General features: G+C 38.4%; 1 protein-coding gene and 1 long non-coding RNA gene across 12 annotated transcripts in view; one reads left to right on the forward strand and one right to left on the reverse strand.

Moving 5' to 3' along the window:
- The window catches only part of LOC139792505 (uncharacterized), a 75,509-nt gene extending 68,349 nt beyond the window's left edge, over positions 1-7,160 (reverse strand). The window contains exon 1 of the long non-coding RNA XR_011724292.1: positions 7,119-7,160. This is a non-coding gene — a long non-coding RNA (uncharacterized lncRNA). The remainder of the gene's footprint in view (positions 1-7,118) is intronic.
- Positions 1-17,612, forward strand: part of TRAK1 (trafficking kinesin protein 1) — a 136,447-nt gene that overhangs the window by 81,969 nt on the left and 36,866 nt on the right. For 9 of the 11 annotated variants that reach the window (XM_071735887.1, XM_071735892.1, XM_071735885.1 and 6 more), the window contains one exon: positions 15,068-15,144. In XM_071735887.1, the coding sequence (XP_071591988.1) occupies positions 15,094-15,144 (51 nt within the window). In that variant the 5' untranslated portion in view covers positions 15,068-15,093. Of the gene's footprint in view, positions 1-5,625; positions 5,981-15,067; positions 15,145-17,612 lie in introns of those variants that run through there. The other 2 variants (XM_071735888.1, XM_071735890.1) reach the window with 2 other exon arrangements.

Consider the following 17,612-nt stretch of genomic DNA (forward strand, 5'->3'; position numbering starts at 1 on the left):
TTGAAATAGTACTGACACTTCCTGTTGATACAGATATTCTAACTGTAGTGGGAGACAAAAGGCATCTTTAAAATACAGTAGAAAATTTAGCTTCCTCACAAACCTAGAGCAGATGGCATATTATAAGAGAAGCCTGTCTCTTGACTGACATTTGGTTTTTCTACTCTGTATTTGTCGATACCAGAGTCATTTCCCTGCAATGCTTTTCATGTTCAGTAGAGTTTGATAGGCAGTTGCAGCTCAGCTGGCCTGTTTTGAATATCTATTTTAAGACAAGATAAAGCATAGAGAGCTCTTTGCTATACATGGATTCTGGAACTCAGGTGTATGTGTGCCTTCAATTGTGAATCCTACCTAGCTTACTTTTTTTGGAAAATGTAACATCAGAGGAGAGTTGGTGGTATATTGAAACTAATAGAAAACCTCACAAGGTATCCTGCAGAATTATTTCTCTGATTAAATTGTTTGTAAGCTCTTTGTTGCAGTTGCTGGGACTCACAATTTTAATTTAAAAGGTGTAGCTGTATTTGCTTTGCTTTTCTAATGATTACTTTAGCAGCATATGTATTCCTGTTCCTCAATGGAAAAAACACTTCAAAATTACATCCAGGATATAAGGTTTTGATGCTTTTATTTACCATGCATAATAGCTAAAGCAGTGACTCTCACCCTTACGTCAGATTTAATGAACTTCTCTATGGACCCACATTGTAATGATATATTCAACTTGCATTTGGTAATATTTGGTAAATATATTTTTTAACACCTTGCAAAAGCAAATGACCAAATGGCCAAAACTTTGAATTTACAGATCTTTCCAAAGACTTTACAGGGTTGGAATAATGAATTAATCACTTTACAAAAATCCTTTAGAGAGTTTATTTTTGGTAGGAGTAGATGAAATGAGATTAAAGTCATACACTGTTTATCTGAAGATATCTGGAAGAACTATGGCACTGCTTGGTTAAGTACATTTTCAAGTATAATAATCTGAGTCTGAGTTGTCACCCTATTTGGTATTAATGAAATATACTGTGTGAGTGCGAAAGTTGTTATTTTTATAGCAGACTTAGAGATTGGCAAAACCAATAATAGAAGAGGAAAAGATAAGAATTTTGTAGTCTTTTATTCTGAAAGATAGCAGTATAAAAGTGTCAGTGTGGATTTTTTTTTTAAAGACAAACAAAGAGATTCTTTAAAAAATGCACACAACACAACTTGGCTTGGAAAAAAGAACACAACCCTCCCCCCCAACTCCTAAGCAGCTAAGCAAACAGTTAAATGTCATAGAGTGCTTTGGGTTGATCTAGTTCCAAAACCCCTGTTGTGGTCAGGGATGCCTTCAGCTAGACCTGGTTGCTGAAGTAGATACCCATAGAAATCTGTATAAATAGTCTTCACCCTCTGTCTCTTTCTTAGACCAGTATTTTCCATCCTCTCAATGAATGAAGCTTTCTAGAGAAATCCAAGTTGACCTTGGATCAAATTACTTTTCTTGTTGCTTTCTAACTGAGCAACTCCATCCTAGGAGTTCATTGCCTGGAAGTCCAGAAGATGCTGTGTATGTGCAATTGGCCCTTTCTTCCCTTTGTTAGCCTTGAGTTTTTGACTATCTTTTGTGGAGAAAATAGTCTTATCCTTTTTTCCCCTCCCAGTCAGACTGTGTACCCTGTTTGTCACACATGCCAAAGCTTCTAATCCCTTACTGTAGTTTACCTGAGCAACTTGATTTCACTCTCTTGGTTGTTCCAGAACACCTTATCCTGCTTTTGTGCTTCTCTGTAAGTTTCAACTCCTACCTGTATTTTCCTCATGCTCATGAAATTTTTTCACCTCTTGTTCTGTTTGCAATTTGAAGCTCCCCTTCTGTACTCTATTTTCCACTCCAATTAAACAATTATCAGCAAACTCCTTGACTTTATTTTTAGATGAGCAATAATTAATGCTAATGCCTGTCCTCCTTGACCTCTTAGCCACTTCAAGCGTGATTACTTTGCCTGTGTTAGTGTTGCCCTTGCAGATGTAAGAACTGGGTTTCTTGCTTATTTCACTGTCTGCAGCTCTTAAAGTTCTTGGTTCTCCATGGTTCTTTGTGCACCATGGTTACCAAGTAACATCACAAACACACATATGCCAGCACTTTGGGTGGCACAGTCAACCTTTATACTTAAAATATGCTTCCTTTGACACCTTCTCCCTTGCAGTAGGAGCTTGGCTGATGGTTGGGCATTTATGATGAGTCATTGTGTCCCACATAAATTTAGCCCCTTTTGTCTCCATCTTTGTGGACAGAGTAACCCTGGTGTTATTCTGGATGTTAAGTAGGTATTGACTGTGGGTGTGCCATCTTAAATCTAAGATATCTTGCAAATGCCTGTAGCATGCAATCTCTGAAACAGCCCTTGCTCTATAGAAAAGCAGCTAGAATTTTCATTCAGATTGTTCTGGTTTTACTTTTATGTCCTTTGTCTGTATACTTGATAACTATAGTTATATTCATGTAATCATTAATACTATTTTCCTAGTTTTCTGCTTTTTACCATGCCATTCTTTTTGTATAATCCTCTGTTGGCTCTCTATTGTTTATCCACTCAGACCTAAGCTATTTCTACTTGTATGCTGTCTTTAAATGACTTATTTTTCATTATAGAGGTGTTTTTTCTCTATATTCTGCTCAGCTGCTAATTTTTCAGATAGGCATTTTCCCATGTCATTCTAGTTCATTCCCCTTCTGCGAAAGTCATGTGCCCTTCTTTTAGCTGAGCGGCAGAAGATAATTTCAGTGCAATTTTCAAAGAGTGTGACATGTGCAAAACACTTGGACATTTTGTTTCAATGTACATCTTTATAGAAAGCATGTTGTTCAGTGACAAATTTCTCCCTCATGTCTGAAAGATGCATCTCGAAACACCCACATACCTTCAGCAACATATTTTGAATCTGGATGTTGCTGTTTCAGCTGCTATTTTTAGGACTTAGTTGCTTATAGAGAATCTCTTTGTTCTAAGTGCAGCACTGTTAGTTAGTTGTGGTCAAAGTTAATATGGTTAATTGTGCAAAAGCCGAGATATTTTTATTGATAAGGGAAAGTTAAAATAATTTGAATGCACGGGAGTTCCTTGGAAATAGTGAGTCAGGATATGAGGGTTGGTTTGTATTGTGTCCAACCTCACCTTTCTGCACTGGTTTGTTTGTTTCCTGCTTGACTGCAAAGTTGCTGAAAGCGTTCTTAGTGCCAGCATTGCACCAGGAATGTGTCCCTGTGCTTTAATCATTGCAACTCACTTAACAAGCTTCCTGAAAGGAGTTCAGTGTCTTCAGCTGCTAATTCAGAGAGGTCATTGTAGCAAATATGCCAATTTTCCTGTACATTGGCAACCTATGAAAAGGAATGCTCTATCTGGTTTGTTCTTGAGTTCCCCCGAGTACGTGTTTACAGGAAATATGAACAATCTCTTTTGAATCTTTCCTGATTAGAATGTGTATTTTCAGACCCACATACAATTTAGCTTTTTGCTGTTGTTGTTATTGGAAACCTGCCTCTTAATCTTTAGCAAGTAAATAAATACTCCTGAACTAGTAAAGGGCTTAAAGAAGAATAGCATTAAAAATGAGTTGATTGGGTGAGGGTGTGGTATGCATTCCTTCTCCACCCATTATGAATTTGCTTCATCATTTATCATATGCTGATATCAAAGTAGGCATTGCAACACTTACCTTTCTCTCAGCTTTTGAATGTCAGAGTCCTTCTGAGCAGCATGAGTTGGCATGAGTCACAGATCAGGAGTCAGCCTGTAGAAAATTTCATTTATTCTCCTTATATTGTTGTGTATATCAGGCAGCAACATGCATGTTTTCTTATGTTACCACTGCTCTCCTTTATAAGCTCATTGGTGAACTACAGTTGAACATGTGTCAGCAATATTAAAACCATATTAAGTCAGCATGCACATGGGTGGACTTGTTCTGTCCCTAAGCTTTAAAAGTTGTGCCTTGCAGTCATTTAAAATGACTCGGTTTTTTATGGTTACTCTCTGGATTTACATTCTCTAGCTATTACTGAAATGTGGTGAAATTCTGGATGGCAGACAGGTGCTTAAAACTCTTGTTATCTGTTTTGTTATTTTATCAGGTTTTTAAAGTGTTTTGATTCACTGTTCCAGTGGAGAAATGAAGACACAGGAAAGCTCTAAGAAATCAGAAACTAGAATTAATCCCCATTACATTATTATTTAAATTATATTTTTTTAATGCCAAGCTATGGAAAGAAAGAAAAAAATCATAGTTTTCCTTCACCTAAGTTATTGAGCCTGTTGCTGCTGCTGAATACTGCAGTAAATTTTGACACATAAAGCCAAGGAGGGTAAGTTTGAGCAGTAAAATCCCTTTATTTAGAAATGAGTGTTCCTTTCCTCAGCAAGCACTTATGCAGATTTTATATCCTTTGGTTATTGTTTATATAAGCATTGTTACTTTGTATATACGTATATATATATATATATATCTCAAGTGTTTAAAACTTAAAACAGAATAATTCCTCGTGATTGTGTAAAATTAGTTCCTTCCCATCTCATACTACCTCATACTGTCACACCACTAGAGAAATTGTTCCTGTGTGACCCTAACTCTTATGTTCTGCTGCCTGGAAAGGTTTGTTGGTCTCCCTTCCCAGCAGTTGCGTCCCCTCAGAGGGTGATGAGCTGCCTTTTCCTTACATTTCCCCCACTTTCCCTGCAGCTGCTTTGCTTTGTGTTGCAGATAGGAATGCTTTATGCAACCAGCAAAGAGCCCTTATTTGCCATGGAAAGTAAGGGAGGCAACCTGGCAAACATTAAATATCTATAGCTGCAAAAAGTTAAATAAGAAAGCTAACCTGCCGTATGGGTGTAGTTTTAGCAAACACAACCTGTTGGAAACTAAGAGGTCTGAGCACAAGGAGTTTGGTTTGTTGGGGACTAGAGAAGGGATGTGCAAGCCCATGAGAATGCACTTAGGGTGCAGCATGGGGTCTTGAAGTTTTTTTTGTTTGTTTCCCATGGCAGACAGAATAGAACAGGTGACTGTAGAAAACATTCATTTGGCACTTGTTGTGGGATTTTTGTTAAGTGCTTTGTATAAGAGCATTCTTTATAAAAGCAAAAACAAGCAAAAAAAAGAAACCCCAAACCAAAAGCTGCTTCCTTTCTCTCTGCCCAGTTCTCCCCACAGTGGTTTTAGTGTGTGGAGGATGCTGCACTCAGACCATACCACACAGCAGCTTTCCCCATCTCTCCTTTGGGTGAGCTTGGAGTGTATATGTGTACAGCCTTTGGCTGCTCACTCCTCCTCTGAAATCTGTTGCTTGCAGCATTAGTCAACTCCAGAGGTGATTTAACTCTCTGAAGGTGCACACCCCTCGCTAGGTGTGACAGTCGGAGGCCGTGTCAGACTTCCGTGTGGCTGAGACACTTGTGGGAATCTACCACTCCAGCTGGAGGAGCAGGGGCAGAGGAGAGAGAACCTTGTTGCCCTGAGGAGTGCCAGGGAGGGGTCTTTCAGCCCCCTCTTACTTTGTCTGAAAGATGCTAGGAGAGCTGCTGAGCAAAAACCGGGTACCCTCAGAGCAGGTATGAGGAACAACGTAAATCTTCCAGTAATTATTAGACAGATGGTCTCTTCCCTCCTCCACCCCAGCTGTACAACACAAAGCTGTTGTGCTAAGGACAAATACTCAGTCATTCCAGGAGCTCCTTGGCTGAGCATGTGAGTGAAGAAAGATGGTATCCTGCTTTGTGGAGACCTCCCTTTGCTTTCCCCCAAAATGCAGACTCCGAGGGAATGACCTCCCTTCTCCTGTGAGACCAAGGCATCTTACTGTGTCCGTCTGGGATAACTTTGGCAATGTCAGTAAACGAAGAAGAAAGCTTTGAATATGACTACGAAAAGGAAAATAAGAGAGAATGCCAATTTAACAGGCAGAGCCTTGATATCTTGGAAGAAGGTATTTTTCACCTTTTGGTTTTAAACTTCTGTGTCATAGCACATAGCAACATGAAAGGGATTTGAATGATATGTGTAGATTTAAGTTACTAAATTTTACAGTGTTTTTAACGTGTAGCCAGTACATTCAGATGAAATATAAAGAAAATATTCTTAAATGAATAGTCTGAATCTTAGTTTATGTACCTTTCTTTAAAGAAGAAATACATGATCAACAGATGTTGTCTATGCAATACATTTGATCTTCTGAGACTGAATTTGGGAAATAGTCTTTCTTTGTAGTACATTTTTATATGTACAACTTGTCTGTGTATTATAAGACTGTCTTTTAGGTTGTCATTCCCTGCAGGTACTTCTAAAAATAAACAAAAGAACATCACAACAATTTTGTGCTTATCCATGATCTTGAAAGCACACCAATAGAAATCATTCAAGTTGTGGCTTTTATGATTTATCTTTTCAACAGAACAGATGACCCAAAAATCTTGTCAGACGTTGTAGAAATAATGGCATCTGCAGTACTGCAGGCAACTGGCCTGTTATAATGGCAATGTGAATCTATCTATATTGAAAATTCTCTTACGTATCTGATGTATGGAGAGTATACCCACTTAAGGGGCTGTGTCCAAGGGCAGGGTTTTTTTGAGGTAAGAAAAGCCAAATGCACTACTTATTTTGTTTCAAGTGCTGTAAATGTCACTGCAAAATAGTGGGTTTGTGGTAAAGGACTGGTATTTCCAAATACATGACAATAAAGCTCTTGTAAGGATGCTTTGAAAGATAGTTAGCTCAAAGAATGTGACCAGCTATGAATTTACACCTTTATTCACCTCATGATAAATAGTCTCTGAGTGCAAAGGCCTAGGAGACGTAGCACATTCTTTGAATCCTCTTGCATAGGACTTTCCTGTTAAATCTTCCTCAGAATCAAATATTGCACCTGGAATTCATTCATATTCAGTAATAAACTATTCATTTCTCCTTTTGTGGGAGATGAGGAAGCTAACTGGTGTGTCTGTACAAAATAGAAAGGTGATTGAGAGAATATTGGTAAAAGGAAACTTTAAAACTAGGGGTTGGGGTTGGAAGAAAACTTACTGAGAGAGGCCCACTGACATTGTCTTCTGCTTGATTCCCACTTTTTTTTTTTTCTTTTGTTTTTTTGTTTTTTTTTTTTTTTTAATGATTAAATAATTGCTGAAATAGATACAAAGCCATTCTTATTCTTCCTGCTGACCCTACCTTTCATGGAGATCTCACTACAGTGTGAAGCTGTTCTTACCAAGTGCCATCTGGGATAAATTTAGCCCTCTTTTTTCTACAGAATATTTTTCTCAGAAGCTCAATATGTATTTGAAATGCCTTTTAAAGATGCCTTCTCTCCGCCACCTATTCATTCAGGTCACTTACACAGTGTAGTAGTGATACAGATGCACAAAAATTGTATATGGTCTTTCAATATATCTCTGCACAAGTAACCACTTAAAAATTATAGTATTTTTTCTTGGAGATGGGTCAGGACAATCTGTCAGTAAAGCAGATAGAAAAAACAGCATTTGTGTGCTGAGCATAGTAAACCTTTTAGCCTTATCTGGTTACAAATACAGTATCAGAAATGGAAGCCTTGAGAATGTGCTTTACTTCAGCCATTTGCAGTTATGGGAAAGAAGGGGACAAAAGTTGTGTAAATAAAACTTCTTAACTGTTTGGCCTATTCTATTAGCAGAATGTGTGTACCTCAGTTGTCTCTTATTGCCATGGTCATTTTGATGTAGTGAGCTTTTTCCCTGTCCCTGCACTTAGATGCTGTGAATGCCCTCAGTCCTATATCTAGAGCCACTGTCACAGAACTAGCATTACACTTAGGAGCATCATAGAATTGGTTCCCTTGATGAGTATGGAAAGCACCTTCATAAATATTTAAGCACAACAGTCTTGGAGTCAGTACATTGTTTTGGAATATAAATATGCCTGACAGCAACATATTTACTCCTTATTTGATGAGCTGGTCACTGAGTGACTGCAGTGAAACTTTTTGCAGGTATATGTGTTGATAGTGTCTACTTAGTTCTTGGTGATAAAAAAACTTGAGCTGTGAAAGGACAGCCTGTCAGTTTGCTTGGGTTAATGATTTTTGGTTCAGCTAATTCTGAAACCAGATTGGATTTTGATTCCTGCTTTTGCAGGTAGGTCAGGAAAATATTATTACCTGCTTAGGTCCCGTGATGTTATCCATTCATTATTATTTCAGTTTACTGATGTAACAGATTAAAAATCATCCTTATCTAAACTACTGGGTAAATGCAGGCTAAGAATCTAGTCCAAGCTTAATTAAAAAAAATAAAAATGTTCAGACACTGCCAGGGACTGACTTACAGAAAATGAAATATACCTCTTTTATCTTACAAAGACATTGACTAAAATGGAGGCCATACATAGTCTGGAATCTTTAAATGCTAGCAAAGAAAAGGTAGATTAGTAAGTCTTGAAAGCTTTGGCACAACTAATCTCTACCAGAGGTGGAATAGGAAAAGATCCTGTACTTTAGAAGGCAGCTAACAAAACATGGCTTTTAATACAGGCTTGTAACTTCATTTTAAGATGTTTGAAAGATTTACAGTCTAGATCCTGTTTTAAGCCTTTTGCCCAGTTATTAGTGGCAAGGACTGAAGTTCAGACGGTTCTTGACAAGAAATGGATTGAGGAGAGTGGCAAGATAGTAATTCAGTGGCTAACAGTTGAAAATCCCACAAGAGTTGTATTTTTGACAGAAGAGGTATGGTGAGCTGTAAATCGTTTCTGTGCTATGGTGGTGGCAAGCTGCAGGGTCCAAACATGGAGACAATATGATAATGCCTTTGGTTCTCTCCAGGTGTTTTTTCTTATCTCCTTAGTTTGTTTTGTGGTTGTGTTTTCCAAGTTGCCATATTTGATCTGTGTTAGTGCTAATAGATGGAGTGTGTGTGTTGAAATGTTTCTTCCTTCTCCACGAGAAAATTCATTGCAGTTCATGACCTGCTTAGAGGCAATTTAAGATGGCTACCAACCTGAGTATCTGGGCTTTAAGCTTTAGAGAAAATATAGCAGCAAAGGGGTTTTTGCCATACCTGAGATGATGTAATGATGTAGGTTTTTATATGAGGCTTTGATGTTGGAGTTACTAAGCTATTTGAATGTTGTATGAGAGGAATGGCAGTAAACACCCTTCAAACCATAGCTTACATGGCAAGAGAAAATATTTCTTAGAAGAATCAATAACTGCACTACTGAAATCACAGTAAACCAGGCTTTAACAATTTAAAAGAAAAAAAACCCCAAACCTATTGGCGGTGTCCATTGAACTTACGGTAGTTATTTTTCACTGCTCTAATATGTACTTGCTGACTGAGTGTGTACTGTTCACAACACTGTGTTCTTCCAGACTCCTTCATGAACCTCACCCACAGTGTGATGTGACAGCTGTGGAGCAGTTGGTGGGATGTGACCACTCTTTGTCCCCTGACCAGGGTTGCAGCCCCCTGCTGAACTCCCCATCTGCCTTCTGGAGGGACTGGCTTGCTACTGTGCTTGGGGACTGTGGGGGAGGCTGGAGGAGCTTCTGGCATGCGATGTTAACATTTGGACTTCTGGCAAGTCATGCTTCAGAAGTACATTTTCCAGGCTCCTTAGACAGTAGTCTCTTCACATTTTTAAGCTTTTTAGATGAACATGTTCTCTCAGGGCTGCCCTGAATGTGACAGCCTGAAGCCTCTGCCCCAGTTTAGCCAGGGCTGCCAAAAACTTCTCTTTAGTGGAGTAGAAGCTACCTTTAAACATTGGAATTTTTACTAGCCTGGGTCAATAACAGAGCTGACTGCACATTTTAGGTGTAAGTTTCCTAAGCTGATTTGAAAAAGAATATAGGTAATGTGGCTCAGTTCCATAATTCCCCACACACTTGGCTCAAGCCAATGCAGTGCTTGCAGTGACCAGTGCCAGAGTATAACTACTGATGGCCCTAGAACTGAAGCTGTGATTTTTAACAAGTGCTTGGTCCCTGGAGTGCAAAAGTAGACTTTGAGAAATTAAACCAAGGTGAGCTGAGGGATCCGAGTCTGCCTGTGTCTCTGGTTGCCAATATTTGCCAAGTGGTATCCAGCAGAAAGAAGCACTGTTGGTCAGTCAGTGGTACTGTGTCTGTACTGAGGGTCTCCACCCTCAATGTTTAGGATGAGGAGAATGAACCATTTTATTTTCAGTCTTTGCAGAGAGGTCTGGGCAGAGAGGAGGGAGGCAGAAACTATGAATGTGGCAGGGCTTTTCATGGTTGATCATAGACACAATAGACCTTGCCATAGTTCAAGGTTTTGGGTAGGGAACTGTTATGAAAAACAAAACAGTAAGTTTGTATCCTGCTGCCACCTTGCTGGAAGAAACATCAGAATTAAAATTGCCAGAGATCTGTGCTTCATGAACAGTTTTTGTTTATCCTGATGTTTCTAAGGATATAAATTCTGGTAGCATAGAATCATAGAATCATAGAATCCTAGGGGTTGGAAGGGACCTCGAAAGATCATCTAGTCCAACCCCCCCCTGCCAGAGCAGGGCCCCCTAGAGTACATCACATAGGAACGTGTCCAGGCGGGTTTTGAATGTCTCCAGTGAAGGAGACTCCACAACCCCCCTGGGCAGCCTGTTCCAGGGCTCTGTCACCCTTACAGTAAAAAAATTTTTTCTGATATTCAACTTGAACCTCCTATGCTCCAATTTACACCCATTACCCCTTGTCCTATCACTGGTCACCATTGAGAAAAGCCTAACTCCATCTCCCTGACACTCACCCCTTACATATTTGAAAACATTGATGAGGTCACCCCTCAGTCTCCTTTTCTCCAAACTAAAGAGACCCAGCTTCCTCAGCCTTTCCTCATAAGGGAGCAGGGAGATCCCCATACACCGGCACCTTCCCTATTAGACTCTGTAATTTTACAGGTCAGTATTATGTGCCCAAAGCTTTACCATAATATCTTATCCCTTATCTGTTTCCCAGTAGTTGGAAGTTGATAGAAAGAGGAGTGAACTGGGATTTCTTCTTCAGCAGTGGCTGCTCTCTTTTAGTTCTTCAATTTGTCCCTCATTAATAGGTCTCAAAAATGGAGAGTGGGTATGGCTCAAGAAGGGGGTGCAGGGAGCAGAGACTGAGGACACCTGAGGCTGCTGGCTGCTGGGATTTTTAATTTTTTTTTTCTTTCTCATGAATCTCGTTTGGTGGGTGGTGGCACATTGTAGCAACTCCCAGTAGTGCTGTTCTTGCTCTCCTTCCTTTCCATGGTTATTTCGTGCTGCTTGAAACACACTTTTTTTTCCTCCGAGCAGCCTGATAAGTTGCTGTTTAACTTTCAGGGAGCAATACTGGAAGATTCAGACTTCCTTTCTTCCTGAGCATCTTCAGAATAAGTTCTTTAGTTGATGTGAAGCTCAGAGCATGGAAGAGGCTTCCAGTCAGATGATGTATTGAATAGATTATGAAAAATAAGTGCAGAATGCATCCTTTCAGCTGTACTCACACTGAGAAGTACAGGAATGTGGGCACCCATAAATTTGCAAGATTGAAGTGGATGTGAAGATGATGCTAGGTCCTAGAAAGCAGAGGAAATACTAGATCTGTGTAGCATTTGCCCAGTTGTGTGTTTAACTTTTAAAAAAACCAAATACTTTGAACTGCAAATATGCCCCTTGTAGAGTGTGTTTAATTCTGCCATGGGAATGTGATAGAAGCTTTCTGTGTTTCTATTTTGGATGTGAGACAATCCATTTCAAAGCAGTTACCAAAATGCATTTTCTAGCTGTTTCTGGAATTCTAGGATTCCTCCATTTGCTTGTAGACATTTTTTTAGTATTATTTCTTTCTTGTCTAGCAGCCTACTCCATAGACTGAGAGGCACAAGTTGTATTTTGATTTAGATGTTTGCATGCATGCGTGCATTTAGATACTGCACTTCTGTCATCCTCCAGCAAAAATAGTGCTGAGTTTCAAGAGAGCAAAAAGAGGTCAGTGAGTTGGTTTTGTATTACAGAGCATTGTCCTTCATTTGCTCTTGTTTTATCTTTATGGTAGTGTTACAAGGCTCTTGTGGTTGGTCAGACTCCAGCAGGTTAGAAACCTGCTATGCAGAATCCACGAGCACCATGGAGTCTGTGGGCTTTGATCTGTCTGTTGGCTTCTTTTTGTTTGGGTTGGGGTTTTTTTGTGGTTTCTCCCACCCCATCTGTTTTCACTGATCAGCACCCAAAATTATTATTCAAAATACTGCATCTTTTTTTGCTTGGCAGTGTTTTTGGTCATCAAGGAGTTCAAAGTCACTGCACTAGCAACTGGCAAATGTTATCTTGTTACCTGTGGAGGGTGTATACCTCTATATACTTGGATCCTGTTTCGAGTTTTTAAAATGCTTCTTCTGAACTGTTTTTTTTTCCTCTCACTTTTCGCCTTCTCTTCCCCACAAGTTTTGGTTTCTGGGGGATCGGGAGTGACACTACTTTGCAAGTTTGCCCTCCTTCCAAAGGGAAAACCTTCCTTTTAGTGCACAGCTCTGTGCTTCTGCTGTCTTCCATGCTGAGTGTTGGTAGGAGGTGTTTGGCTGGGGAAGGCATTTTTTTTTAATAAGCAGTATCTTGAAGGTCGTTTCCACTCACATGTTGAAGAGGATGCATAAGCTATCATTTCTGCTTTGAAAGCCTTTCACATTGGCAGAGTATTATATGGAGACCTCTGTTTTAACAGTGATCAAGAGAAGTTTGATGGAAATTTTGAGAAATAAAAGGTATTGGTGACCAGGTTGCTACTTCTTTGCTAGTGGCACGTCTGTTGTGATAATGCTGTGGCATTAACCTGCCATGTTAAAGATTAAATGGCAAGTTCTGAAGGAACAGCTGAGTGAGCAGCCATATGAATCAACCTTTATCTCTCTCTCTCTCTCCCAGCTGAGTGACTATTATGTCTGTGGGAGCATTGTCCTTTTATCAGTGTGGATGTAAGAAAGGTTATATATTCAGCTTAACTGGGATAGTGTGAGGTTGCCATAGTTGTAATCAGTGGTGATTATTAGTGCTAGGTACAGAGTTAAGATTACCTTCCTAATAACAATCTCAAGCATTATTCTATAGTAGCAAGGGAATGTCGTAACCAAGGGAACTATTTAATGTACAGTTGTTTTGGAAAACAAACTGCTGGTGCCAGGGTTTCTGATAGGCATTTCATTGCATGCCTTATGAACTTGCTTTCTTTTTATGGTGATATTAGCTTTTATTATTGTGAATAGTCTTCTGAACCATCTGCCTTCTTTTGAAGATTTTAATGGAAATCTGATTAGTCCCTTTGTTTACTATAGCTGTTCTCTGCAAGTTAATTAATTTTTTTTCCTGTGGAATCCTTGTTAGTCTGCTTTTGACTAATATAGCTTGTATTTTACTGATGCACCATATTTTTGCTTGTGCAGTTTTTGTCAAATCACTACCCTGAAGCATGAACTTTTTACTCTTACCACTTTCAGACTTGACTATTTTGATAAATGTAATTATCCTTTGGATACTTTTGAATGGCATCCTTTGGAATTTACTGCCACTACAGATGTCACTAAATGTTGCAAATGTTTTTAGGATTTGGCCCTTAAAAATAGGATTGGAGAAACAGGAAAACAAACAGTAACAAATTGTACTTCTTGCTGTAGTTTAAGCAACTTTCTGATGTCCGAGTGTAGAATCCTCCAATATTTCAATAGATACCTATGTACTATTTATCTTGATAAACAATTAATGTGCCCTAATGATGATCAGCTGTCTTATTTATGTATACCACAGAATAGCAGAATGCTTTGGGTTGGAAGGGACCGTAAAGATGATCTAGTTCCGACCCCCTCGCATGAGCAGTAACACCTCCTGCTAGCTCAGGTTTCTCAAGGCCCTATCCAACAGTTATTATATTTATAAATTGGATAGTGTTGTTTCCTTAGGGTGACAGACTGTCTCCTGGCAATGTTACTGTATTACTATTTAAATCTTCTTAGGCCTTATCTGTCTCTTCTCCTCCCCCCTCCCTTAATGCACACTAGAGCAACATGAGCCAATCTGTCAGGCTGAGCTTTAGCTGTGACATTGTCAAGGGTAAATCCCCCGATGAACAATTTCTCCTACAACAGCCTGATAACCAGTAGTCTGTATGTTCAACTCAACTTCATTATCAATCCTTTTTTTCCCAGAATTAGACGGTTTGAGGAGTAGGCGTAGCTGAAAATAAAAAGAATATAAGGGTAAAGCAGAAAGTTTTAGAAAACTTTTTAGAAGTTTTTCTTAGAAGCTTTTTTCTTAGAAGTTTTTTAGAAAATTTGCAGACTTCTAGAGAAGCCTGTATAGCTAGCTTCTTAAAAGATGACCTGTGGTAGTAAATAAAACTTCCTCATGCTCTCTTCAGTCTAACAAAACTGGTTCCATCTTAGTGATTAATCATCTCATCCAATCTAAGTAAATATTTTTATGAGTGATAGTGTGGATACCATGGTGTGGTCTGAGTATTTCAAGAATTGCTTATTATTTTGCGTGCATTTTGTATTTACTTTGCTGTCTCATACCACTGAACCCAGTTTTTAACTAAACAGGATGTCAAAGTATCTTTGTGTTGAACATACACGGGAGTTGCTTATTCATGGGGTAATTTTGCTATGTGCAATGCAATGACTAGGTGACATCATAGAATCCTAATTATGAATCTAAGAAAATCTCTTTTCACTTATTTTTTATTTTATTTTAAAAAACTCGACGCATTCCTCTTCAGAGAAGAAAGTTCTAACGTTTAGATGGTTTTCTCTGCCATGGACAAAAGCAAATGCTCACTACAAAAGAGAAACTTGTATTCTCAGTTTAACTTGAAGCTTTGTTGTTTGTTGGTTTTGGGTTTTTTTCATGAGATTTTCTAAAGCTTTTTGCAGACATACCCAAAAGTTTATATAAGGAGTTTTAAGATAAAACCTTATGCAGATCTAAAATCTTTTAAGGATACTTTCCCCCAATAGTATTGCCAATATGATTAATGTATTATTTTATTTCCTGACAGTTTTATGTGCAGAAAGAGTGGGCCAGATGACTAAAACATACAATGACATAGATGCTGTTACACGACTTCTCGAAGAGGTAAGTGCTATATATCCCATACACCATATGAGAAAGTAGTATAGAAATTACTCTTCAAGATTGTTGGGAGACTGCCCTTAAAATAGGAGGAAAAAGTGCTAAGTGTATGTACACTTTATCTCATTGGTAAGGTAAATCTCTGTGTAAGTAAAGGCAATTTATTTACCTTGGTCATACAGATTCATTACTTGTGCTTATTTTTCGGTTGAGGCCATTTAACTTAACTTGTTCTTGGCCAAATATTTTCCATAATGGATGGGGTGTGGAGAAAAAATAATCTTAAAATGACATTTTTACTTTACATGTAAAGCTAGTAGTATCACTATGGTGGATTTACTATCTTTAAGAACTAAAAAAATATTTATTAACTCAGATAATGTCTTTCCAGAGAAATGCATAGACACAAAATTAGAAAATATCTAATACTCCATTTGTCTTCAAGCCTTTTCTTTTTTGCCATTTGTTTGATTGCTTTGGGATTTTTTTTTTTAATACTGTTATGTAAATTGTTACTACTGTAATTCTTGGCACTCAAGAAATAGAAAAAGCAATTATCAGGCTACAGTGCTTTTGTTCAATAAATACTGTAACCAATTGTTTGAGTTTCTTTTCTATTGTAAGCTTGAGCAATGATTTTCTAAATGATTTTGAAGAATTCTTTAGGTGAAAACTGTTACAACTGAACTGAAATTACACTCATAGCCAAGTGTAATTTTTAACATTTCATGTTTGTTTGCTTATTGAAATAATAAAGTCGAAGGCTGGGTCTGTCTAACCAAGATACATTGGATGGTCTGTTCTTCCTCTAATTCTGCAAGGAAACAAGCAAAGGAATGCTCAGAGCACAAAATGCAGGACTTAGTAGTGAGATCACCATAGAACCCACTTCTTAACTAAATATGATATAAATCTGACCTCAGTACAAAGTCTTGCATTTTGTGCTTCGAGCTGAACTCTTAAATAACTTTATATAAAGTACTAGTCAAAGCTGATACTTTGCCTAGAAGACTTCTGGAATAACAAATGAATATGTACTAACAGTCTGTTACCTGTTTGTTTCCTGTTCCCTTCATCTTGTTTGGCTGAGCTGTACTTGCATTTGTTTCCATGGCTTCTTCAAGTAATGATGCAGTGTTCTGCCAAACTGTTTCCTCCCCTGAGTCCATGTAGCCAAATGACTGTATATCCAGGAATCACATTCACAGGAGCAATGGTAGAAGGACATGCTGAGCCAATATTTTAGAGCTGCTGGTGTCCTTCCCTATCTGAATTACAACAAAGGAAAAATGGGGGCAACCTTTAATAAAACAAATACTCTCAGTAAACTTTTTTCATTTAGCTGGCCATCATTTCTGATTGAATCACTCTGTTCCTAGGCAGACATGTACCTGCAGCTCCTTGCTCTGTTCTCCCCATATTATGGTTATCACAAGAAATTACCTCTGTTTATAGAAATGAAGGTGTAACTCCTTCTGCTTCCTTCATACACAAGCAAAAAACAACGCCCCAAAGCTAATCCTTGTCTGTCCTTCCTGTTGGCAATCCTCAAATGTCTTTATTACAAAGTTGGCAGCGTGAAAGGTGCAGTGTTTTGGGGGAGAGGCAGGAAAGAGATCTCAAAACACCATGTGTGCAGATTTTTTGAAAATAAGTGCCTGATGCCCTCAAGCTGAGCAGAGTGACACCAGGCTTGCCTGGGTATGTGGTAAGAATAGGAGTAGATTCCTCTCTGGACTGGTTTTCTTATCCTCTTCTAATAATGGTGGCAATGTGTCTGGGTTCTGTATTTTCTTAAATATTGCTGTAATAAATTAATTCCTTCTTACTGTGAAAAAGTGACCTGACCCCAAATGGAGATTTAGAGCTGAATTGCTAAAAATTGTGTAGAAAGTCTAGGTACCTTAATTAAAGAGCCTGAAAATACACTTAGATTCCTCCATTTTTGAGGCTAGGATTCTTGCTGCTTGATAGATTTTCTACTCTAGAATTAAAGCTGCAGCAATGTTTTGTATTTCTGAAAGGAACCAAAATACTGAACAATAAGTTGGCTACGTACATAAACCAAATGGGTTGTTTTGGATAATTCTGTGGGACCTACTGTTCTGAAAGACTGAACATAAGATTACAGAAAGATTTTACAGCTAGATAATGCCAGTATAAGCCTGACCTTCAGAAACCATTTGCAAAATGCCATTTGTAGATACAGCAGTGCTCAATAACCTCTCTTTTTATTTACTGATTATTATGTAACTTCCTTTTTTTCCACTACAAACTTCTTCATTCAAATTAATTGGCCACAAATCCATGTGATCAGTAGCTCTAGGTAGGCTTTGTCATTAATGCATACATGACAAATGCTTACCTCTCCAGTTGAGTTACATCACCACTTCTCAGATTTGCAGAAGCTGAAATGTGTGTGTGTGTGTATATATATATTACATATATATATATTATATATATGTGCTTGT

The sequence above is a fragment of the Heliangelus exortis genome, chromosome 2 (genome assembly GCF_036169615.1).
Source record: "Heliangelus exortis chromosome 2, bHelExo1.hap1, whole genome shotgun sequence".
Taxonomy (NCBI): Eukaryota; Metazoa; Chordata; class Aves; order Apodiformes; family Trochilidae; genus Heliangelus; species Heliangelus exortis.